At 34.7% G+C, this 27,232-nt stretch overlaps 1 protein-coding gene across 5 annotated transcripts in view; it reads right to left on the reverse strand.

The window, feature by feature from the left end:
* Nucleotides 1–25,788, reverse strand: part of EPB41L3 (erythrocyte membrane protein band 4.1 like 3) — a 175,629-nt gene extending 149,841 nt beyond the window's left edge. The window contains exon 1 of one of the 5 annotated variants that reach the window (XM_051970410.1): nt 25,648–25,788. In XM_051970410.1, the coding sequence (XP_051826370.1) occupies nt 25,648–25,675 (28 nt within the window). In that variant the 5' untranslated portion in view covers nt 25,676–25,788. The remainder of the gene's footprint in view (nt 1–25,647) is intronic. The other 4 variants (XM_051970409.1, XM_051970412.1, XM_051970411.1 and 1 more) reach the window with 4 other exon arrangements.
* Nucleotides 25,789–27,232: the final 1,444 nt, after the last annotated feature.

The raw sequence follows: 27,232 nt of genomic DNA on the forward strand, positions 1-27,232 counted from the left end.
TTATATGACATGGGAAACTTAGCACAGAACTGCTCCCTCATCAGAGAAGATGCTGGGCTCTATGAACATGAGATGTGCAAAATTTAGTGAAGCCATCCCAAATGTTCATAGGGACTATTTGTGTCCAACCTGTGGTAGAACATTCTGAGCTCACAATGATCTGATCAGCCACAGCCAGACAGACTGTAACTCAACTAACATAATGATATTATTTTGGTTGTCTTCAAGAATAAAGGACCAACAACCAATCAACCCACCCTGCTAGCCTCAGGGAGTAGCTAGGTTTCCAGATTGTTTACAGTAATTTGTCAGGGCCCATCAGATTACCCTCAACACTGACACTAAAAGCAGGGAGACTACTTCTTCAAAAGCAGTACTTACGTATACTAACTAGCAAAAAGGCTAATTTGGTAAATGCTTTTATCACATCAAGAAGCTGCAGAGGATTTATACCTTTAAATAAAGATGAAATTACCAATATTACTGACAGTGAAATTGCCATAAACAAAAAGAAAAATTCTGTATAAGAATGTGAAACCTATTATTCAAACCAATGTATGCAAACTCCATTCAAATGAGGGTATAAACAAAATGGATATCCTAAATTCAATATTGGATATACTCATAATATTAATGCTTTGCTATCTGACCTTATAAAGCTATAGAAGAAATGCACAAGTGAATATTCTGGAAAAATAATAAGCTTTATCAGAATCCAATGTTTCACGATTTTTCTTCCATCTAATATATACTACATATTTTTGCCTTCTTATATTACAACCTAAGTAATAATTTAATATTTTGCAGAATTTCTTTACTGATTCTTTTCTCTCTGAAAAAAATTCTGAAATAATATGTCAGATGAAACTTTACTTAATCTCATAAAATAGGAAAGAGTGGAAATTAGGGGACAGGCTTTCTACTGCTATAGAAAAGAAGCATACATTAGTCTTTGGAACCAACCATGAATTAAGGATAGAAAAGAAAAGGACTCAGAGACTTGTAAAACTAGGCTGGGAAATCCAGAGCCTACATGAGATAAATAGAAAAAGCAAACTTTTCATCCATGACTAAAACAGCTGAAAAATCCATTTTGTAATATTCTCCAAGAGAGCAAGAAAATTATGGCAAGAGTAGGAAAAATCAGTGTAGCAAAAGCAGCTATAACTCTCTCCATCTATATTAAATGATAACTACTATCAAATACTAATCATTATTATTATGAACACCAACAAATAGGAAGGAGCATCATACCTTAATGATGGATAATATCAAAAAAGAAATAACACTTGGGCCATTTTTCCAGGTGAAGACTACACATTCAGTCATTAGGCAAATGATTATAGCAGAGAATTTGGATCAGTGATATGGAAAGATTTTTGTTTCCGAACTTGGAATGAGATTACCTCATTAAGAAAAAAAAGGGTCTGAAGTTCTAGTACTCTGACCCTATAGCAGAATCACAGGTTTAAGCAACACAATGACCAAAAAAGCAGGGATTGTAGATCAGCCTGCCTACCTCTCTATCAATTAGATATTGCAAAGTCTTCTAACTACCTGACTGGGGCTGACTAATGCCAAGAACTATTTATAGAAGCATCACCTAAAAGCATGTTTTCACTTATATTACCCAATCAAAGGGTTCAAAGTCTGCAAAGTTCAGCCAAACCAGACTTAGGGTCCAATGAAATTCTCCAGCTATTTCACCAGAGATTCCCCTAAGATCTTGAAAAATGTAACACGCGATTACTAGAAAATGCAATGACAGGACATAAGGAAATACAAACCATTTGTCTGTACTCAACATTCCCTCCAAAAATACCCAAGTCTGATCCCACTAAACAACTTAAGAAGTGAGGATGGAAGCATGAGTTCTTTCTTTTTTTAAAGTATCAAAAAAATTTTAAAAATTTGTGGGAAATGGCTTACTTGAAACACAAAATCAGAAAATTTGCTCTAAAACATCTTTAACAAAAGCTTCAAAAAAAGGTACAGATTTTTAAAAAATCAACTTTATTTCCTAAAAGAAATAAAACAAGAGTTAATTTAAAATTATAAATGAAATGAGAACTCCAGAGGAAAGAACTGAAAAAGAAATGAGAGCAGTGGAAGTACAACTTGGAAGTCAATTAATAAACATTTATTAAGTACCTACTGTGTACTGAATATCTACTAATCAGTAGAGAAACAAAGAAAAGTAGACAATTCCTGCCCTCAGCAGCTAACAATCTAATAAGGAAGAGAAGTGGGAAAGATAGGAAAATTAATGGGTTAGTATAAAAGATAGAAAATACTGAAAATTAAAGTGGACAAAATATGTTATTGATTCCATACAAACATACATAAATATACACACATATGGATGGATAGATGGATGGATGTAAATAAATAAATTTAGTAGCTACCACCATAAAGTAGTGGTAAACTTAGAATTAAATATTCCAAAAGGCAAACAACTTAGATTTACAGCAAAAAAATAACTTACCCAGCAAAATAGTATAATTCTACAAGTAAAAAAAAAATAGCACCTACCTCCTAAGATTGTTGTGAAGATCAAATGAGATAATAACTCTAAAGCACTTAACCCAGTATCTGGTACATAGTAAAGAACTATATTATTATTGTTTAGGTGTTCAGGCATGTACAACTCTTTTTGGAGAAATTTTCTTGGCAAAGATATTGGAGTAGTTTGCCATTTCCTTCTTCAGCTCATTTTACAGATGAAAAACTGAGAAAAACAGGGATAAGTGATTTGCCCATGTATATGGGCAAACCAGCAAATGCAGATGAAGATGAGTCTTCCTGATTACAAGTCCAGTGCTCCACATAGATACCTATAGAATTATTCTTACTAGGACAGATATTATGTATCTTCTCAGACCCTTAATGTTATGAGAAATTGTAGAAGATCTTAAGACAGGGAAAAGATATATATAATTCGTTAATAGTAGGCCATTTATTTGTTCATGCAGCATGAAGTTACTACATACAGTGATATACAGTTGAAGGATTATTTCTATAATCCAGGTCATATTTGAACTTGTGAGGAAAATGTTACTATATTTGCTATTACTGCTTTGCAAAGCATAATTTACAAAAATCTGCAAATACTAGAATTTATAGTTTTCTATAGAATATAGAATAGAATCTATTTTAATTTATAGGTTTAATCATGTTTTCTGATATGTTGTGATGGTGACTGTTTCATTTCAGTCAAATCTAACTCTGTAAACCTTTTGGAGTTTTCTTGGCAAAGATATTTGAGTGGTTTGCCATTTCTTTCTCCAGCTTTCTGATAGGTAACACAGATATATATTGGAGTCTAATGTAATAGAGTTAACCTGTAAACACAATTATTAATTCTAGAACTCCAAACCCTTTAATTTGTGATTTACTATTTACTAGTATATATGTTGAAATTATCAGTGAATAAGGGTGATAAATCAATGCATAATTTAATTAAAGGTGTGTCTGTCTGTCTTCAGTCATTTTTTCCCTCTTCCATATCAATCTGATGAACTCAGACAAATGCCTTAATTCAAGATAAAGGAATTAACTTCTTTAAGCTAAAATTTCTGATTTTCTTTATGCTATTTCCTACTGTTCTTCCGGGTAGAGGGAAAGAGCTCAAATTAAAAGGAAGCTAATCTAGTAGCTTCCCAAGATGTAGTTTCAAGGTTAAACAGAGCTTTATAAGCTCATGAATTAAAACTAAAATTAAGTTCAACAAAATCAAACTGAAAACTGGGGCATAAAAAAGAGAGTTTGTTTCAACATTTTTTCTTATTCACAAACTATAAAATCACCCAAACAACAACAGCTTGATGTACTCAACTTTTCAGGAAGAATAATGGAAACTAAAAAAGGTTTTAATTCTTTTATGCAAAAACAAATCATGCCACTTGGAAACATAGCGTACTTGTTAAATGTCAGAGTAGAAACACTCCAGCAGAAACAGAAATGGAAAATAAAGGTCAATAATAATATATTTGAGCACTCAAATAAACCATTCACACACAACAGGCAAACATACAGGAAATCTCAACTAATGGATGGAGTTCTTTCTACACAGTATCAACCAATAACAACGATGTGAAAGTAACTTAAATGGCATCCACTAAACTCATTATGATAGAATATGTATATTAAGTCTTTTTCTTCAAACAGTTAAAACTTTAAATAACAGTAGTGAAAACATACATGGCATACTGTGGAAGATGTCAATATATGAAATTAAGCTGATATAATTCCTACAGGGTTTTATATCTATATTTTCCAAACAGAAATACTGTTACGCACTTGTGTCTGAAATTCATATTACTACATCTTGAGTTTTCTTTTGAGAGAGAAAAAAATTTCACAGCAAAGTTCATCACATTAATAATGAAGTGTTGATGATGCTATAGATTTTTTGCCATCTTTATGTACATATCTGCCTGTATATCATATTCATTTCCAAATATATAATTCATTTAGTCATTTTCAGTAGTGTCTGACTCTTCATGCCCCATTTGGAGTTTTCTTAGTAGAGCAATGTAGTGGTTTGACATTTCCTTCTCTAGCTCATTTTACAAATGAGAAAACTGAAGCCAAAAGGGTCAAGTGACCAGTCCAGGGTTGCACAGATTTAAAGTCAAGAAGATGAATCTTCCTGACTCCAGGTCCAGCACTCTATCTACTGCATCACATAGCTGCCCACGAAATATATATAGCTGCTGCTTAATAAGTGCTTGGCCAACAAACATACTCTCCCCACCGCCCCTCCCCCCAACCTTTACATCAAGCAAACGCCTTAACAAATATTTAAAAAGAATAAAAATGAGCAATTCAGAAAATTAATCAACAATGACAATGTCTGACTGCAGAGGCTAAATTATATATCCAATATCCCATATATCAATCCAATATATCAATTGTATATCCTATGTACACACTTCTGCAATAAAGGAAGTTTATATGTATTGAGAGAGAGAAAGAAAGAGAGAAAGAGTGTTAGTTTTCTTTGTTCTACTTCCTTTTCCACTTACACATTATCAGAAGAGGAGCAAGAATAATAACAATCCTGAGTTAAATTCCTATTTCTCAATGTGCTTAGCTAGACACTACACATTATTAAAGAATCACTAAAACTGATAAGGAGAAAGGATCCCACAGACATCTAGTTTAGCCCATATTTGTATGAGAATTCCCCCACAAGGAAGTGATCTAACTTTTCCTTAAGGATCTCAAAAAACTCCTTAAGATTAACTCATTCTACTATGGGAGAGTGCTAATCTTTTAAAAGTTTTTTCCTCTCATATCAAATCCAAATATATTTCTCTGTAGCTTATACCTTTTGCAACTGGTTATGTTATCTAGGGGAAAGAAGAGCAAGTATAATCCTTCTTCAATAAAATAAGCCTTCAAATGTTTAAAGACATCTGTCATGTCCTCCCTCACTCCCCTTTTTTCCAAGCTAAACATTCACAGTGCTTTCAGGCAATCCTCATATGGCACAGCATCAGGGATAGGCTGGAAAATGTTTAACAACGAGTTCTTCAGGGAAAGAATGCATAGCACATTTAAATTTAATCTGCATTAATATTTTCTCCATTAACAGACCTTCCAATTTCCTCATCTTTAGAATGAGAGGATTACATAAGATCTATATGATTCTATGAACTGACAGTTTTGTTTGGAGAATTAGTAACTCTTTTGTTTGCAAGGCAAAGACAATCCCTTCATATATTGAGTGACATCACCATTCTCACCCCCCCCATCTTTAAAACAAAATTATAGGGGGGTAAAGAGAAAAAATGGCATAGAAGGGGAATTATTCTCAGATTCTCACTAACAATAGTATGTACAACATTTCAAACCCAGAGTACTAAATTATTATGGAAATATAAATACTAGTATGATATGTACATATAGAAGAAAAGTGAAGTCCTTATAACTCTAAAATTTAAAAAGTAGGGAGATTATAATAAGTAGTATTTTCCATTCTCACTTCAACCCCTTCAATATTTAAATAATATTTTTTGTTATCACCACTGTTTCCCAGTTTTACCTAAAAAAAAAAAAATCAGAGACTCTGCAAGCCTAAGAACCTCTGTACTTACACATAAATCAAAAGTCAGTGAGCATCCAGGCATCATTTATTAAAATATATGATGGAGAGTCCCCATCAAATGGAGATGAGTTAAATAAGGAGAATGGGATATTATTCAAAATAAAACAGAGCACAGTGAGGCAAATAGAGAACTGGCCTTCTCTTTAACTCTTGCCTCAAATACCTACAGTTTTCCTGATCCTAGTCAATTTATTTGAATTATGAGTGTTCCAAGCAATTCTCCAAAACTGTAATTTAGGGGAAAAGAGCTAATATCTCCTGGTACAAAAGATTTTCCTCGTTTGAGTTCTTACCTATGAAATCACAGATCTGTGTCCTATTTCTGTTCATTACTTTAGCTATGAGAAAAAGGAAATCCAGAGAGGTCAAGATTTTTCCATAGTAACAGGCTGTAAGAACTATAATTTATCTTCAAGTGAAACACTACTTAAAAAATTCTAAAGCTGCATATGTAGTTCTTTAATGACCAACATGCAGGGGAAAGATAGTAAAACTTCCACCAGTCATAATTTCCATTCACAGTAACCTTATTCATCCATTATGCTGAAGTGATAAATCAACTGAATTTAGAGAATCTGTACTCAAGTTCTGGATTTGCTACTTGCTACTTAGATGAATTTTGCAAATTATTTTATTTTTCACTCCTCAATTATCATTAAAATCAGATATATAGTTTCACCTGTGCTTTGAAACAAAATAATTTTCTGGTATGTGTGTGTATGTGTGTACATATGTATGCATGTATACACACACATAAAATGTCAGACATTCCACTTCAAAAAATTTAAGTGAAATAGAACATTATTGTCGTTAATATAGAAATACAATTTACAACCCCATTTGTAGATACTATAGCTGTTTCTCAAAGAAAATGCACATTCCAAGGGGAAGAGGAAGGAAATAAGCATTTACATAGTGTGTACAATGTGCTAGGCACTATTTTATGCCCTTTTATGAAGACATCTTTTTTTCTTTCTTACAACAATTCTTCCAGCTAAGTATTATTATTACTACTACTACTACTCCATTTTATAGTTGAGGAAACTGGGGCAAACAGATCTTAAGTGATTTGCCCAGAGTCACACCTAGTAAGTGTCTAAGGCTGAATTTGAACTTAGGTCTTTTAGACTGCAGGCTCAACATTCTCTCTATAGTGCAAGAGTTGAGTACACATACCAATAGATGAGGCAACACATTACAATTTGGGAAATAGGAGCTAGGAGACTCAAATATTGTCTCAGTTATGCTACAATCATATCATTTAAGCATATCACTTCATTTCTCTAATATAAAAGAAAGATAGTGCTTAACTCAAATTCTACAAATCTATGATGGAAACTGTTTAAGTAACAAGATGTTTAGAGAGAAAGTAAAGTGAAATTATAAAGCTCGAAACTACTAGGCTAAGAAAAAATTGCAGGAAGACAATTACAAAGAAATTAAATGTAGGTAACAAGAGAGAATGAATAAAGGTTTTTAAAAATAGTATGAAGCTATTATCCAACCCCTACAATCGCTTTTAACAGATTAGTGAAAATACAAAGTCACAATTAATTATAAATATTAACATAATCTTGCTCCCTGTTCAAAGACAAAAAGAGGATTTCAGAAAGCAGCAGAAATATCTTAAAAACATATACTTTTAAGAACATCTGTAAATATTGATTTTTCCCCCTCTTTATCCCCAACAAACTCATTTGTTGTAGTTGATTCACTTGTTTTTCAATCATGTCAAACTCTTCACCACTCCAGTTTGAAGTTTTTCTTGGCAAAGATACTGTAGTGGTTTGCAATATCCTTCACCACCTCATTTTTACAGAAAAAAAATCTGAGGTAAAGTTAAGTGACTTGCTCAAGATAACACAACTAGGAACAAGAGTTTGAAGCCAGATTTAAACTCAAGAAAGACGAGTCTTCCTAACTCAATACTCTTATTCACTGAATCACCAATGACAAACTTATTAGCATTCATTAATTTAACTGGTATGAAACACACAAAAACATATACATATAAAGTAACTGCTTTTTGTGATAATTCTGCCAAAATTATAACTATGTTCACCAATTATAAAATGAATTCCAATGGCGTCTGTCACTTTGATTCCATTTGAATTGTTTTTTGGATCAATGTGAAGGTTGTAGAGAGAGAGGGAGAAGATATAAGTCTAAGGAGTGAAACATTATTTTTACAAGGGGAAACCTCAAAATATTTGCTGGTAATACTTAGGGAATACAGAAAGAAAATATGAAGGAAAGACCTTTTGTTCCTAACATGAACTGAAACTCTAACCCTACAACAAAATTTAGACTTTTCCTATAATAGCACATCTGCAGAAAGTATGACCAAAAAAAAGAGCCAACAAAAAATGATACTATTTATAATATATGCATTACAAGAGCGAACAAATTCAATTTTTAAAAAGAATTTCTAAAAATTCTAAAAAGAATGTTTGCTACTACTTCAAGAAATACTAAAACCTAATGCAATCACACCTAAGTGATGACAGAAAAAAGGATAACCTTTGCAAACTAGAAGTATCTGTTCCTTCTGATGTAAACCTCAACACTTCCACAAAATCCTATACAATATTTTTAAAGATTTCATAATGTAAAATGATAAATGTGATTAATATACTAACTTGTTACTATGTTATATATGTGACCACTGACCCTGATCAAGGGGAATATATATTATGAAATGTTTGTTTTGGAAAATTTCCTGTTCTAATGAGTGATGCTCAGTCTATTATCTTTTGGTTATAGTCAGATATTTCACTTCTACAAACAAGTCAGATGTAAAGGGAAAACAATTTTTGCCTAAAAATATCACTCTTCTGATTGAAATCTTCTTACACTTCAGAGCCTTCTAAAGGAGTGCTCTTATATAAACTTAAAAAAAAAAAAAAAAATGCCCACACTGAGCCCATCTGACAAATAGAAAACATTTATACACAACTTAGGGAAATACTTTAGTGGAATAATGAAGAAAAAAATTTAAGATACTGTAGCTATTGAATATCAAACAAGTCATACTGACTTGTTGCAAAGCATTCTTAAAAGTTGCATTATAAATTGTATCCATATTATTTTCCCAATATGTGTATATACAGGGCAGCTAGGTGGCGCAGTGGATAGTGTGTTGGGTCTGAAATTAGGAAGATTCACCTTCCTAAAATCATGTAAGATCTCAAACATTTACTAGTACTGTGAACCTGGGCAAATCACTTAACCCAGTATGCTTCAGTTCCTCATTTGTAAAGTGAGCTGCAGAAGGAAACAGCAAAACACTTCAGCCAAGAAAAACCCAAATGGGGCCACAAGAATCAGACATGGCTGAAACAATGGAATAATATTGCTTTCTCTTCCTTCCCCTCCCATACACATAGGTATATGTTACATTATGTCTATATACGTACATGTTATATATGTGTGTATATGTCTTTATATATAATGTGAAAGTTAAGATTGGATTCCTGAGTAATTCAGTTTTTTAGCAAAAATATGTACCAATTGCAAACTCACACAATTATCTAAAAACTACAATTATATTTCCCTTTTTAAAAGTTAGTTTATAAATTTTTAAAAATAATTTTAACTTTTTATTGACAGAACCCATGCCTGGGTAATTTTTTACATTACCCCTTGTACTCACTTTTGTTCCAACTTTTCCTCTCCCTCCTTCCATCCCCTCCCCCAGATGGCAAGCAGTCCTATACATGTTAAATATGTCACAGTATATACTAGATACAATATATGTATGCAGAACCGAACAGTTCTCTTGTTGCACAGGAAGAATTGGATTCAGAAGGTAAAAATAGCCTGGGAAGAAAAACAAAAATACAGTTTGCATTCCTTTCCCAGTGTTCTTTCTTTGGTTGTACCTGCTTCTGTCCGTCATTGATCAATTGGAACTGAATTAGATCTTCTCTTTGTTGAAGAAACCCACTTCCATCAGAATACATCCTCATACAGTATCGTTGTTGAGGTATATAATGATCTCCTGGTTCTGCTCATTTCACTTAGCATCAGTTCATGTAAGTCTCTTCAAGCCTCTCTGTATTCATCTTGCTGGTCATTTCTTACAGAACAATAATATTCCATAACATTCATATACCACAATTTATCCAGCCATTCTCCAATTGATGGGCATCCATTCATTTTCCAGTTTCTAGCCACTACAAACAGGACTGCCATAAACATTTTGGCACATACAGGTCCCTTTCCCTTCTTTAGTATTTCTTTGGGATATAAGCCCAATAGAAACACTGCTGGATCAAAGGGTATGCACAATTTGATAACTTTTGGGGCATAATTCCAGATTGCTCTCCAGAATGATTGGATTCGTTCACAACTCCACCAACAATGCACCAGTGTCCCAGTTTTCCTGCATCCCCTCCAACATTCATCATTATTTTTTCCTGTCATCTTAGCCAATCTGACAGGTGTGTAGTGGCATCTTAGAGTTGTCTTAATTTGCATTTCTCTGAACAATAGTGATTTGAAATACCCTTTTATATGAATGGAAATAGTTTCAATTTCATCATCTGAAAATTGTCTGTTCATATGCTTTGACCATTTTTCAGCTGGAGAATGGCTTGATTTCTTATAAATTAGAGTCAATTCTCTAAATATTTTGGAAATGAGGCCTTCATCAGAACCTTTATTAGTTTATAAATTAATGTTACATGCAAGAACTCCCCAGTGTAGATATTCTCCAAAAACATTTTAAAAAACTTATAGTATTAAAAACATAGAGAAGAATATCTACAAGTATTAGAATTATTTTTCCTCTTTGTCCCTAAAATACTTATTAATATTCATTGATTTGGTTTGTATGCAACACTCATTTCAGTCATTTCTCTGTAACTTTTAGTCTACCCAATATTTTCTAGTACACTGAGAAATTAAAACTGATCCTATGTTAACTATATCATAAGAAGCCTCTTTAAAAATAAAATCCTGGCTAAATCATCACTTTGGCCTAAAATGTGCTCTTTATAATGGATATAAAACTAAATACTTAATTAACAATCATTTTTGTTGACTTTCTGTGAAAATCTCTAAAAGTGGTGTGTTGGTAGGAAGGAAGGAGGGAAATAGTGATTAATTTGAATAACCTGAGGCAAGAAAGTTTTTTTTTTTTTCTCCCTGAAATAACATACTGAGAGAGAGGCAGGGAAAGGGAACAGCTAGATAGTGCAGTAAGTAAATAGAGCACTACTCTGTAGTCAGAAAAACTCCTTTTCTAACATTTTCCAACTGTGTGACTTTTGGGCAAGTCACCTAACTCCAAGTGCCTCACTAAAATAAAATGGAAAGCCAAAAGCCCCCCTCAAAAAACAAACAAACAAACAAACATTTGAATCAAAATAATGCAGTGGAAAGGAGACTAGATTGGGAGTTAGTTGACTAGGATTCTAAGATCCACTTCTGCTCCCAATTGTGTGACTCCAGGCAAGTCATTTCATTTCTCTAGGTTGTCATTTTCTCTCCCATAAGAGGAGGCTATTGACTAGATAGCCTAAATCTGAGGTATCAATTTCCTGGCCCAGGCAACCTGCAAAACTCTAAAGCAAACTCAAACTAGATTAAAATGTTATTGTGAGACATTTAACAAAAGAAACAAAATACAATGCAATATAAAGTTAATTTGTGGTTTTCTGTGTTAAAATGTGGCTTGCAGAGATCTGTTTCTATTTGATCTAATCTGTAATGACCGCATATTTAAAATCAGCCAGAGTCAGGAATTCAGGTTAAGGGAAAAATCTTTAATCTTTACTGAAGTGAAGAGGTGAATAAGGATTGTGATAGCAATATGGGCAGCTGCGACAGGAAGCCAGCTAACAAAGGGGAATCTGAGCTGAAAAGCCGTTGCAATCGCAATGGCAATGAAAGCAGTCTCTCCTTCCCCTTCCTTTTCCACTCCCCTGCCTCCACCCACCAAAATCGTCATTTCCTATACAATACATCAGGACTTGCACAAAGAGTGGGCGGGGCCATTCTTTCTCCAAGCTTATATATTAATAGAGTATGGTCCAATTACTATTTAGCCTCATGTGCTTGGGCCCTCAGTACAGCAACTTGAGCCTCAGCTCATTACACTAATCTACATAAAAAACAGATTCTTGTTATGTATTTGGTTTGGATGTGAATTAATGCTGGTGAAGTTTCTTTGTATAAGAAACAAAATATCTTGCCGAAAACTCCACAGACTCATGGATGAATGCAGGAAAGATTTCTTTTACTTTCTTCCAAGAATGGGTGCCTAGGTAAAAAGATACACCTTTGGGACTCCAAAGGCAGCATTTCATTTCCTATACCGAAGAACAAGTCCCTACCCTGATTACCCATTAATTGGATGTTACATAAGTAATGTCATGAATCTTCACCTCTCCCTGCTTCCTAAGAGCTTCCATTCTAAAAGGAGAAAAGTAACAAAAAATTATTTTCAAATCTCAAACCACCATCTCAGATTATTAAAGTCAGTCCCTGTCCCCAAGGAGTTTAAATTCTTTGGGGGGGAAGACAAAACCCCACCTTTGATTACTCATGTCCTTGTGGGTTTCAGTTTTCTATTTTGTTTCATTTCTACAATTTAATTTTCATAATTGGTGGAAACAAAAGTCCATCCATTTCTCATACTCAATCAGAAATGCTGTCTTTGAATAAGGCAGATATAACTTTCCTCAGCTTTTATCCTTTCTTACTATATCACCTTATTCAAAAATTTTCTCAGTATGAAAATCAGATAAAGGAAAACAGGAAACAAATACTTGCCCTTCACTGGAAAGCCATAAAAATAATTATCAGACTTCCAGAGAATTTTTCTTTCTAAACTTCAAAATTCAATTAACAGAATTACCAAAATAGGACTAAGATGATATGCAGAAAACATAAACAAGGCCACCAAACAAGCAAGAAAAAATTCATGTAACAGAGTATTTCTGAATTAGCCAAGCTTGATATATATAGGAGCATCAATGGGCAGAGCCAGCCTACACTTAAGCATTTTTTTTTTTTTACATTATTTACATTAAGCATTATCTACATCAAGGCATTTTTAAAAGTTACTTTATGGATTAAGAAAAAAGCAAGTATTTAAGTAAAGGAGCTACAACCTGCCAAGTAATGCTAACTCAGTCAACTGGAAAATGTTTAAGAAAAGTTGCGTATTATTTACTTATTTGTGAAGAGCACACTCAAACTACAAGTAAATGTTAAGTTTAGGTTGGAAAAAAAAAACAAGTAGAGAGAGTCAATCTACTAAAAATAAAAAATTCATTCAATCAAAACTAAATTTCAAATTATTTTGCTGATGGAAAAGCTTAATTTATGCAAATAGCAATCTTTATATTCTAGAATAATTTCCTGCAGCAATACAAATGCAAAACCATCATTCCTTTTTTATGTAATGAGTCCCTATCTAATCACAGTCTCCCTGTTTACTTAGTTTCTAGCTAAAGAGCTCAAACTTAACCACCAATGCGCTTTGATTTTTCTACAAATATAAATAAGGACAAGAGCAAAAAAATTAAATATAAGAGCTATGTTTTTCAGTTTCACATTTTACTGAAAGATAAAGCAGTCAGTGTTCAACCAATACTGGAATGGAAATGCTGGGAAAGGCAAGATTATATCTAAAAAAAAAGTATTAAGAATGCTACTTCTCAGAGATAAGAAAAGAAAATCCTCATGCTTTAATGGTCATAAAGAATTACAATTCAAAAGCAAATTGGGACTGCTTATTAAAAAAAAAACACACTTCATTCCACTTAATTGTTTTATTCATTGGAGTGATTAATCAGTATAGTGAGGTATCAATTTAAGCAGACCTAGAATCTCTTTCTCTATTTTTCAGTAGTGAAAGCCATACAAAATAAATTTTTGTTATTAGGAATCCATATTGTTTAAAGTTCAAGTCTGAAATTATATTCTGACTTGACAAAATTGTTTTAAAAATATTTTTCTATGCATTTTTGTACTTCATCTATTACTTTCTCCCCTGCTTGTGTGTTTGTGTTTGTGTGTAAAATGTGATATTAGTTCTTTGAAGGAAAAAAAAAAAACAACTTCAATTTCCTAAAGAACTGTCTATTTAAGAATATTCCAGAATGATTTCTATTGTCATCTACCTAATTTTTCCTTTCTTCTGCAGTCTCCATTTTTGAGTGATTGTGAAACTGATCTTTATCAATATTGTACTACCTGACTTTAGCTGTCTCTGGCCCAAGAACCTATTAACATCGATGTAATCATACTCCTATGAACTCCTAGCAAGAGGACAGGACATAAAATACAAGATGATGCCAAATTTTTAAGATAGCAAATACTATCCAAAAAATGAGAAAATTGGGAAAGAGCTGATGTTTGGGATGGTGATTTTAGAACTTCTGTGGACCAATTGCATTTACCTGATTATCAGGTCTGTGCAAATAGAAGTTTCATGGTACATGGTTAAAGATATATAAACACATTCTTATTAAATAAAGAATCTACATTATACTATAGCCAAAGACAAGCAACCATAATAACAAGCTCTAATTTTGGTTTTCTCATTTTTTCTACTCTTTCCTCACAATGCTGCTTGGTGGCATTTTGAGGTTTTTCTGCATCTTTTTACGTGCATCTTTTCAATACAAGCCCAGAATTTTAGATATAATGTTACAGAAAATAATAGATAAACACATGTGCAAAATAACTGAACAGATTCCCCTATCATTTACTTTTATTATTTTTTAAAATAAAATAAAAAGATAACAACATGTCAACAGAGCAACAAAGCTTAATCTCTATGCCTTCAATTAACACATGGAGCTTTTCAATATTTTGAGAACTCTTAGCAGATGTAAATATTTCACAGTGATCTATGTCAACAGTATCACTCTCTTATTCCTGTAAAACTTTACCTTCCTATTCTAGCTATTTGTCTAATACCAATAACAAACATTGTTCACAAATGTTATCTGTGAAGTCTTGATGTTTATCTGACAACATAATAGTTCACATTAAAACATTTCCCTCAGGCTCAACAAAACAAACATTTGAGAAGCTTAAAAGACCAGGGAGTAGACTAAGAATTCTTAACTTGAGATCTGTGAATCTTTTAAAAATATTTTGATAACTATTTCAATAAAATTGGTTTTCTTTGTAATTCTATGCATTTTATTTCATGCATTAAAAAATATCCCAAGAAGGGACCCATAGGCTTTCTCAGACTTCGAAAGAAATCCAAAACGATTAAGAATCCTTTGTATATACCAAAAGATGACACTCCCCACTTCAGGAAACTCTACTGGCATCTGAAATTCAAAACTAAAAATTGTACTTTATCCATATTTGCTATCTCTTCATCTAAGCCATGAGGTCAACTGGTACTTTTATATTATGTATTATATTATTATATTATGTAACAAATTAAGATAAGCAACTTTCCCTTCATCATATAACACACAATGAGAGGCAAGGGTCAGACCATAGGTATCTAATTTCCCAATTTGCTTGCTTACTAATAAAAAATTGCAAATTAGAGTTAATGAATTTGGCATTCTAAAGTTTTTCTGATTTGGGGGTTGAAGACTGGCTTTGTTGTTGTTCTCATCACTTAGATAAATATAGAAGGTCAAGAGCTAGAAGAAATTTCAAAAATCAATTGGTTCAACTTATATAAGAATCTTCTTCAAAACAACCCATCAAAAATTAGTTTTCAGGTTCCATTTAAGTGGTACAATGACTAGAAAGTCACTACCAGAAGAAAGCAATCTATTTTGCTTGTGAACATCCCAAACTAATTAGAAACATTTCTTCATATCAAACTTCAATCTGTATCCTTGCAATTTCCAGTCATTGTTCTTATTCTTTCCTTTAGGGCCAAGCAAAACAAGTCTACATACAAGTCCATCAATGCAGCTCATTATCATATTAGGTAGTTTTTTTTTTTTTTTTAATGCCATCTAACACTGTTGACTCATATTGCACTTTTAGGCATCTAAACCTAACAAGTGTTTTACATATGCATTACTGTTTACATGTCTCGTATCTTGAATTTATGAGCCAAAAAAGAAGGACTTGATATATATCTCTTATTAAGCTCAGCATTCGCTTTATTTTTGGTTTTGTGTAATTACCATCTATTTGCATTGTACATAATAGGTGCTTAAGTGATGTCTCACTCAACTGAATTGGATCTGATCCATTCATGATTCTAGTTAGTCAAAACCTTTATGGGAATATGATTCTGTCATCCAACATAGGAATTCATCTTCCAAGCTGGGTAACATCCACAAATTAAAGCATTCATTAAAACCTGGATTTTTAAATTATGGGTTGCAATCCTATATGGGGGCTTGGCGCCATGAAATCATGATTTGTTTAAAGTAAATGTTTGATTTGTATACCTATTTTATCTCCCTATATATTCAGGGTCATGTAAAAATGTCTCAGGCAAAAAAGGGAGCCAAGGAGAAAAAGGTAAAGAAAGCCGGCATTAAAAGCATCAAAGACTCACATCAAGCCATTAATCATCTTTGGGTCCAGTCATTCAACTATATCCAAATTCACCAAACTAGACCATTATCAAGGCTGGTAGGTGGAGAGTCTGCTAAATGCCTTGCTCCAAATTCAGATTTGCTACTAAACATTTAGAGTATTCCTTTTATCTAAATTTGTCTAGAAACCTTGTTTAAAAATGAAATGAGGTTCATTTGGCAAGACTAGCTCCAAATAAAAAAAAGCAGCCTATTAATCTGTCAATCCTTTCCAGATTTTAGCTGGAGAAATTTTCTTATGCTCTTAATGACCAGTTCCATCCTTTCCAAGAGCTAATAAGCCATTTCTTTTAATATTTGAGCTGAAAAAGATCTTGGAAATCTAACTCAAGTCCCTAATTTTAACAAATGAAACTGAGGCCCAGAAAGTTTAAATGATTTACCTGACCACAATCATATAATTAGTTCCCAAGCCAAAGCTATACTCCATTTTTCTAAAATCTCAATAAAAGAGCATGTTAATATAACCAGTCCTTTAGATTACAATATTTATACTTGATAAGAATGTTCAGAGTACAAATTAAACAGTAAATTACGAATATATAATTTATAGTCAATTTTACCAACATCTGGTTGCTCCTTACCAATCCACTTCATCTTCAATCTATTCTCCTAGCTACTTGACTTAAATTTGACTTAACTTTAGGTACAACCTAAAGACTGGGTTGAAAATATTCTCTTTTCAGCTGTCTAATACCATGCCGTTACAAACTTAATACTGACATTCCTAAACTCCCACAACAAGAACTTCCTGAATCATCTTTTAAGTTTAGTTCACTGGCAAAGGAGGATAATATGTAAGTGACTTCTTGAAGAATTTATTTAACTTTCAGACAATTCTGTTTCTTTGCCATCCTTCCCTCCCAAGCCCATCTTAGGAAACTCTATTGGCTTCTGAAATTCAAAATTAAAAATTGTACTTTTTCCATATTTGCTATTTCTTCATCTAAGCCATGAAGTCAACCGGTACTTTTATATTGTATATTATATTGTTATATTATATAACAAATTAAGATAAGTAACATACATACATCCCACCTTCTAATTTTCCAATAGCAGTGATAATTCCTGCCCCACAGTCATTTCTCTGTCCCTAAGATCCCAAGATTTTTTGACTTGAAAAGAACCATAGAGTTCATCTAATCTAAATACCAAATTTTACAAATGAGGAAACTAAGTTTCATAAAGGTTAAAGATCACACAAATAGTAAAGCTCACACAAAGTAGAGGAATTTGGATATCAACTTTCCCATGTAATTTTTTTCCAATACTTAGCTACTGGCTCTTTAAAATTTCCAATGCCAGGTGTGATATTGGGGAAAAAACCACCATCTGAGTCTCAATTTCCTCATTTTCAAAATGAGAATATTAAACCAGATGATATGCCAAGTACATGTGAAGTCTGCCACTTTATGACAAATCTAATAATAATGATATTGTTATCATATATTCAAGTACTTGAAAGACCTTCCTTAATGTGAAAGAAGGCTCAAATTTATAGTTGGGGAGGGAAAAGGAAGAAGGGTCACAGAAGTAGGAACAAATAGGACTAGTTAGAAGGATACAATCTAGACTTCAAGAAAAAAAAATCCTTAATACTTACAGTTTTCCAAAACTAGATTGCTTTATGGGGTGTGAGTTATCCCTTCAATCAAAGGCCAAGTTTATAATGGGAATTTTCATATCAAATCACATATTCTACAAGCATCTGAAACTCAATGCCTCAAACATGTGATAATCTTTTTTTTCCAAATCTTCTCTTCTTACTAATTTCCCTATTATTGTTTAAGGCACCACTATCTTCCAGGTCCCCTACATTCACAGAATTTCTTTGCTCACTATCACTGATAACACATATCCAAATTTGTTGCCAAATCTTATTGTTTCTAACTTTTCAGTATCTCATATTATATACTTGTTCTACTTATAACCACTACACTAGTTCAAACCTTACTTCACCTGTTGACTAGGCTGCAATTGGTCTTTCTATCTATAGTCCCACCCCCACCCCCTTTCCATCCATCTTCCATATACCTCCCAAAGTGATTTTTCCTAGGACTGGCAAGGTCAAACCATGCTCATTAAATCACAGTGACTCCCTATTACTTCTTACATAGAAAATCCTTTCATATTTCAGGCTCTTAATAAGCTAGCTCCTTTCTTCTACCTATCATGTCTTATTACATTTTACTCTTTCCTTCATATACTCTGCCATTCAGTGATACTAACCTAATTGCTATTCCCTGAGCAATAAAGTCCATCTCCCCTTTCTGTACCTTTTTGCTGGCAGTCTTGCACACCTAGAATTTCCGCCTATCTTACCTGTCATCTCTTGACATCATTCATTTCTTTCAAGTCTCAGTTCAAAGACTACCTTCTTCTATAGCAAGCTTTCTTGGTAAGAAAAGGCACCTGAGCTTTCACCTCTAAGTTTCCAGTCCTGCTCTAAGCATCCTTTACATACCTATTTATTTACATGTTGTCCCCCTCAATTAGTATGTAGGCTCCTTGAAAGCAGAAACTTTTTTTTATGTCTTTATTTTTCTTTTGTGTCACCAATGCTTAGCAGTATCTGGAACAACATAACTGTTTAATAAATGTTAAAAAGTTGAGTTTAAGACTCTTAAGGGACAGGTCAGTTTTCTGAGAGCCTCCAAAGCTGTGGATCATAACATCTGAAGGAATTTTAAGGCATCCAAATGATCTCTAAGGTAAGGGTAATTATTAGCTTTTTTGTGTCATGGAACTTTTTAGAATTCTGGTAAAACCTATAGACTCCTCAGAATCATGTTTTAAAATACATAAAATAAAATACATAAGATTTACATAGAAAATCAATTATAATGAAATGCAGTTATGAAAAAAAAAAATTTTTTTTAACTTCACAGACTCTTTCCTCAGGTTAAGAACACGTTCCAAAGATCTCTTATAAGTCTGAGATTCTGTGAACTGCAGTATCCATTATCTATAATGTTAGATATGTTAACATCTAAATGATGTTAATGAAAAAGAAAAAGGAGGGGAGGGGGGTATTGTCCCAAATTATACATAATCAGGCAGGGAATCATTACAACAAAAAGATCTCCCCTTCCCCCCCTTGTCACTGCCAGGATTCCTTTCTGCTTTGTGAGGATACATATATCCACTGAAGCACCAAATCTCCCTTATCTTTAAATTCTGTCAGCATCAGTCCTAGTCACTGAAACAAAGTAGTCTTTCACCATACCCAATCCTAGAGGGAAGACCTCTCCTATGACCATTCCCTGAGAGTGTATACAACTAAAAGAGTATACAACAAATGTTACCCCATAAAGAGAAGCAACTCCCCTATTCACAATTGCTCCTTACTAACTTTTCTTTCATCTTAATTTGCTATTTCTCTCTAGTCCTATTTCCTTTTGTCTCCACTCCCATAGTATTCTCCTCTCTTTGCCCCCATTTTTATTTCACAAGGGCTCTCTTCTCAACTCCTTTCCATATAGAAACACCCATGATATCTACAGGAAAGGGGATTTCAATTTGGGAAGCTTCTGTTACAGTAACCCTCTCTGTAAATGCAAGTCCATGCATTTTCTGAAACATATAGTCTTGCAAATTTGCATGGAGATTAAATGCCTTGCCAATATGATATATGGAGTCATGTGTGTCAAAGAAGAGATTCAACCAAGGTTGTGACACTAAGATAACCACTCTATTCACTAAACCAACCTAAAACCTTGATAAAGAGACTGGCTTAAATCTTTTCTTTGATAAAGTGTTAGTAAGAGAAAAAAATTATCAAAAGCATAGGTATTAAGGGGAAGTCAGAGGCTTGGATGAAAGCCCTTTTTTACTCAAAAATCTTCAATGAATCCCCAATGTCTACCCAATAAATTCTAAACTTCTTAGCCTAGCATTCTAAGTCCTCTACAACTAGACTAACCTACCATTCTACTCTTTTTTCACTATCACGTACTTACTCCCACAGTGAGCTTTATGTTTCTTCCAAGTCTTCAAATCATATCCACAACTTTGCTAATGTCATTTCCAATATGATATAAGGGAGACAGTAATTCTGTCAGAGTCTACCGCTTGACAATGCCTATACAATTAAGAAAATACATTCCTTTAGAGCTGTTTCCTCAGCTCTGAAATAGGAATATCACTAGTCTTCTTTTCTCAAAGAAACAGGTATAAAATACTTTGCAAAATGAGAAATTTTATGTGTGTGTGAGAGAGACTTTCTATCATTCCACCCTTTTCCCTCACTCCAAATCTTTGTCTATTAAAATTCCTCACATTTTTCAAGTATAATGCAAAAGAAATAATCTCTTTGATCTCCTAGTCAAATTTCTTTCTTCTGAACCTTTTTAGTACTTTCTTTATTTTTACCCATCACATGGTACATGAAGGTTACTGTTCTGGTACTATTTTTCTTCACGTATTTTTCTTATTTCCCCATTAATTTGTGAATCCCTTGAGAACAGAGATTATATACTGTATAATGTTATATCCTACATAAACACTTGTCACATAGAATTTATTCAGCATTTATTTATTTTGTACGATTTTGGCTGGATTGACTGAAAATTCTTTGGGAAAAATATAAATTTAAGTTTATTTTCTGGAAAAGGTACAAATGGGGTAATTAATCCATAGAAGAGTTGTAATAATAGACATGGAATATAAACATATACATTTAACAGTAACATAATAAGAAAAGTCAGTTTAAAAAAAAGCCACAAATACACAGAAACTAATCATTTCCAACATATTAAATTCCAGAAACATAAAAGGAAAATAAATTTGCAGATTTTCTATAACAGAAAAATATTTCCTCTGGTGACATTATTGATATTATCAGTAGCGCTGATTCTTTTCTGCTTCTTCCAGTTTCTTTTATATCATCATACCATTTATCCCTTTCTTCTAAGCTCTCTTTGCTAATGCCCACTAAAACACCAATTAGGGCTAGGAAGAAAAGGATTCTCAGTGAAGCAATTCTTTTTTTCTCTCCTGATACCTGCACTGTACTTTTCTCCATATGGCAAAAAGCTCTAGCACTTGCCTAATTTATAGCTGAGAATATAAGTAATTAGGTCATTACAAAGAGTATTAGGCCATTAAAACACAACCAAAAAAGGCAGCAGAGATGAGTTCAGTAATAGAAATTTCAAAATGAAACGTGTAAAAATAAATGAACCTTTTTAAACACCCTCCTTGTGGGGAAGTACATTCATAAAGAGCCTCAATTTCTAACCAGTTCAACAAATGCATACCTAATATGTGCTTCTGTCCAAACTAAGCATCAATGCTTTGCCCTCATAGAGCACATAATTTATCTGGAGGGGAAAAAGGGAGGGGGAAGCATCCTCAAAGCCATTTGGCTTATTTCCTTTGTTTTTAAAAGAAACACTGATCTTTTCCCCCTTAAGTGAAGACTGTAGGAACAATGTATCAAAATGCCAGCATTCTAGAAATTAAGTTGTCAGCTTTTTTCTCTAGACTATGACTACAAAAGAATTACAGGGTTAGAATTAATGAAACCTTATACTTGAGCACTGTGCAATTTCCCTAATCATTCTAAGGTCTAAAAATGTACCAAAGAAAACCCAACCATTAGATTTGTAATTTTCTCTATTTAATGTCACTTTCTCTCACTCTTGCCAGTTTTCCTATTTACACTTTTGCTTTTGCATTCTGGGTCCAGGTGTAGTTGTACAGTTACACAGAGAAAAAAATCAATCTTACTTTGAGAAATTCCTAGTTTTTTTTTTTTCTTTGTCAACTGAAGTTTCAAAACTTTAATAAGAGAATAAAATAAAATCTCAACCACCATAAGAAGACTCTCCCCTGTTCAAAATGACATATTATTTATTGTGTGGCTTAACATATCTTCTAAATCAGGAACTTTTTAATAAAAACAATAATTATATTGCACTTGAAGAAAACTAGGAAATGTGTTTGATCACCTTATCAAATAGAAACATGATATTTTATGCCTATTCATTTGTTTTCTCCCCACATTTTAAAATAGTGATTCCCATCCCATAAAATCCCTTTCTGTGAAGGGAAATCTGTGAAATACACCCTCACATGCAGGTTTTAATTTCTTTCAATTCTTTGAAAATACCTTATGATGCAGTTCAACTTGAAGTAAGGACAGTCTCATTCATTTAGCAGGCAAAGTTGAATCCACCAAGATGGTTCAGACAGTCTGGTTTTCCCTGCCCCACCCTTGTTTCCTTTGAGCCATAGTGATGTCACAACACAGGGCAGTGCAATGACTTCACTGCTACAGTTCTCCTGGCTTCTGATCACACAATTCTTTGCAGCCAAGGCAAATCAAATAACAGCAAAGGAAAGCTGTATTTCTCTCAGAGGAGCACTGAACATTTGACACATTTCCAACAGATTAGTGGCTAGTATTTAAAAGAAACATATGTGACAATTGCACCACTAAGAGCCTCTCTCAATGAAGTGGGGCTAAAGATGAATGTTTAAAGGTTTTGAAGACTAAGTCGATATTCTATATTATATAACACAAAAGCTAGAGATTGAAGTGTTGAATGACAGAGATAAGATGATGAGGGGAGACTCCACACATAAACCAACCTGTTTTTTTTTTTTTTTCATGATGTCAACTTCTCACAGAAAATACACTTGTATTTACTCTTCAGGCCACTAAGAGTTTTCTTTTCACCCTCAGGAATGTGATTACTGATATGCAAATTTTAATTCTTCTCTGAAACTTCAATTCAAAAGGGTAAGAGTATGATCTTAGTATGGCTAAGAAAAAGATTACCTTGTACAGCAAATGCCCTGCATACTTAATCTATCATGTTGTAAGTATATAAGAAGATGACAAGAAAAGGCCATATTGTTTCTTTTAAAACAGGAGAGTCTTTCAGTACGTAAATGGTTTTCTCATCTATCTGGGCAGAGATCTCTTTGATACATGGTTTTTATAAGTGAACTTAGTCAAATGTATCTAAAAAAAGCATCATTACATCATCTAACATCCAGGGTTTAGTATTTCAAAACTTGAAATAATCTTTAGTCAAAGTCCTATGTATCAAACAAGAACAAAAACAGAAACTGCTTTCAAATCAATCACTTTTATTGGAAATTCATTAAATTAAAACATTTTGTCTTAACCTGAGACAACTCAGTCCTTTTTTGCCAAATAGAACTGTAATTCGAAGTTGGAACTCTTTGCTTGTTCCTACTGGGAAATAATGCATAAAATAGCAGTTTTACTTTTATGAAATATTGTTCACAAAGCACAGAATTAGAGTTTTGCTAGACAAACTATATGCAGCAACACGTGTACACTTTTTACTTTTCATAGTTTTTTTTTAAGTCATGCAAAAAAGTGGCTATAGACATGATCTAGAATTTTATTTCCATAACTGTCCTGAAATTAAGATATTTTTACTTTTCTGTCCAATTAAAGGAATTAACAGAAATTAATTTTGAAGCTATTTCAAAATGCAACACCAGAAGTTTCAGAATTCAAGAAAAGTCCATTTTAAAAACTCAATTCTAAATCCTAGTAAATGGTTGATTATACTTAATGACAAAAAAAAAAAAAAAAAAAAAAAAAAAAGCTGTTAGAATTTAAAGTTCAGTTGAAACTATGACCAAAATACAAAGAGTTTACCAGAGATAGCAAAACCAATATGCCCATATTACCCATATGTCCAGTGCATGTTATTATTTTTGTTTCCCTAACATTTAAATCAATATTAAGTTCTATGGGGAATTTTTCATCACGTGCCGTCAGGATATTGTAACTAAGGAAGTAGTTTCTGCAACTAAGTATAACTTCAGTACACCTGGCTATCTCAAAGTATAAACTGTTTTGAAAACCTTTTCAAAGGCAATTCAACAAGATGAACGTAAAGCAGCAAAAATTCTAAATAGAATATAATGAAAGCTGCGGATTAACAGAGCTGAGCTTGCCTAACTCCTCTCCCTCCCTCCCCCCTCCGCACTATCTCTATTCAGGACCCCAGTCTGATTAATGCCATCTGTTTTCCCTGTATCATCTCGTTCTGTCAGTAAAGAAGGTTGCCCCAAGTTAACTCCGGGCATCAACTGAGCAAAACCTTAGGTTTGAAACCTTTGATTTGAAAATGCCAAAAGCAAAAGAAACACAACGCTGCCACTGCAGAGGACCAGTTACAATTTACTATGTAACCACACCCACCGCATTGCAGAAGCCATGGACTTGGTGGGGAGGTAGCAAGTGGAGAAGAGTGCAAGGGATGTGAGTGGGGAGTTATCAAACGGGAAATCCGAGGCAGCAAAACAACTACTCCAATCACGAGAAAACATTCCCCTCCCCAGCTTCACAGAAATGGCTACGGACAAAGTAAAGTAAAATGGCCAGCGAGCTTTCCCCAACCCCCATTCGAACCCTACTGCACTGCCTCCTTTGCAGCTTGTCTAGCCTGAATGCAGATAGCAGCCCAGCAGTCTGTCAGGTAACCAATGCAGCATACAGACACTCTCCCCCTCCCCCCCACCTCCGCCAAGATGTTCAGGGGTGCATCTCTCTACTCTTATCAAGTTAAATAGGGAGCAGAGGGGACAAGAGAAATCAGAAGTGGAAGGGAGGAGTAACTAAAAGGGGCAGGGGTTTACCCAGGTGTCCAAGCCAAGAACAACATCTATTTAGACGCTGGCTCCTCCTCCCCCCACCGCCCCCGCCGGGAATGCAGCATTTGCCGTTAGTCTCTGGGAATCATGCCCTAGTTAAAAGGAAGGAGGGAAGTTACATAAAAGCCAGGAGGTTGTGCTTGGGAAGGGGGGATGCTTTGTGCGCTACATACCTTATCCTGACCTTAAATCCAAACCAACCCCCCTTTGGTGTCCCCTCTGCACAGCCTACATGGGGCGCGTCTCTGGTGCCGCGTTAGCAGGGGGCAAGACGCAGCAAGCAGAACACGCAAGCAGAGATTCCGTTTCTCCCCCCCCCCCCTTTCCCCTTCCTCTCGCCTGACAAACCTCTGCAAGGAAGCGGGGCATCTGGCATGGAGGCCCCCAGGAGAGCTGCAGAAGCAGCTGCGCCGCATCGCTGTCCTTCCCCTATGCGGGCCAAGGGCTTGTCTAAGAGGAAGGGCCGGCATGTAGGAGGGGACAGAGGAAACCCGGTCTCGTACATGCAGGATTCCCCCTCCCCAGCTCGTCCCCCAATCCCTAATCTCCACCCACCACCAAGTGTTAACTTTAAAAATGGCGCCTCGAAACAGTAATTTAAAAAATAATAACAGTAATTCAAATAAAGAAATGGAAAAGAAGACTGAATTTTAAAAATTCCCTCGTTCAATTAGGGCCTCCAAAGAAACCAAGGCTGGCAGCCAGCTATCCTGCTCAACCGGGCTCCCTCCCCCCCACCTCCCAAACCATCGCTGCAAAAAAGCAAAAGCAAAACGAGGAATGTACCTCGGAGAACCGGTACAAGAACAGCCCACAGTTACCGGCGCCAGAGGAGGAATCGCGGTCTGGGGCCCCGGAGGCTTCCTGAGAATCCGAGCCGGACTTACGGAGGCGACGGTGGTGGTGGTGGTAGGAGCAGCAGCAGTCCCAGCCACGCGTCAGCCGCCCCGCGCAGCCCAGCTCAGCTCCGGACTAGCCTCGGACACATTTCCAGCAAATCAGGAAGGTGGAGACTCCCTTTGACTGTGTCCCCCCCCTCCCCCTACGAATCACAGCAAAGAGAGAAAAGTTACCTTTCGGATCAATAGTGTATCCAGGACTTGCCAGGGTTTGAGGCAAGTGGCTTGTCACTTTCCTCTCCTTTCGGCCAGTTTCATCTGACAGACTAAGCAATCCCGAGTGTAATGTGAAATTAGCAAAGAGAGGAGGGTGGGTTTTCTTGCGCCGGGTGCCCTCCCCTCCCTGTCCGCCCCCTCCTTTTGCTCGAGATGCAGAGGCACCCGGGCACACGCACTGAGATGTCTCGCAGAAAACCGACGTCGATCGTGATCCACCCTCCTCGAAGTGGAGGAGTGGTTAAGCTTACAGTACTTTAGAGGAGTTACAATGTAACAGTTTTCTCCACCCTAGGAGGCTATTTGAAGATAACACCGACTCTCTCTCCCCCCCCCCCCCCGAACTACGATATAATTTTGATTTCTGCTTTAATTATTTGTTTTGCAAAAAGACAGCTTCTGCCTTTGACTTGGAATGAGTTTGAGTATCAAGTCTGAAGGATCCTAGAGAGAACTGTTTTCCCTAATATTCAAAAATAAGAAAATTCAAATTACCTTATCAGTAAAGCAGAATGTTGCTGTTCTCTGGGACCTTATATATAGTCCCCCTTTTTAAAAGTGTGTCTTCTTGATTCCCAATCTCTTTGGAAACACTAAACCAATTATCTAATGAAGTTTTCTGCTCCAGTGACTAGCTTTTGCATTCTGATTCTAAGGGAAAGGAAAGAATTTGTTTGACTCAGCACAGCCAAGCTTTTCCATCTTTAAACTACCAAACATTTGTTGAACAACTATTAGTCTAATAAACTTTGAGGTGTTTGTGGAAGGTGCAGACTATGAGAAAGTTTAGTCCTTGAGATAGAGGTTAACATATAGTT

Source organism: Antechinus flavipes, chromosome 1 (genome assembly GCF_016432865.1).
Source record: "Antechinus flavipes isolate AdamAnt ecotype Samford, QLD, Australia chromosome 1, AdamAnt_v2, whole genome shotgun sequence".
NCBI lineage: Eukaryota > Metazoa > Chordata > Mammalia > Dasyuromorphia > Dasyuridae > Antechinus > Antechinus flavipes.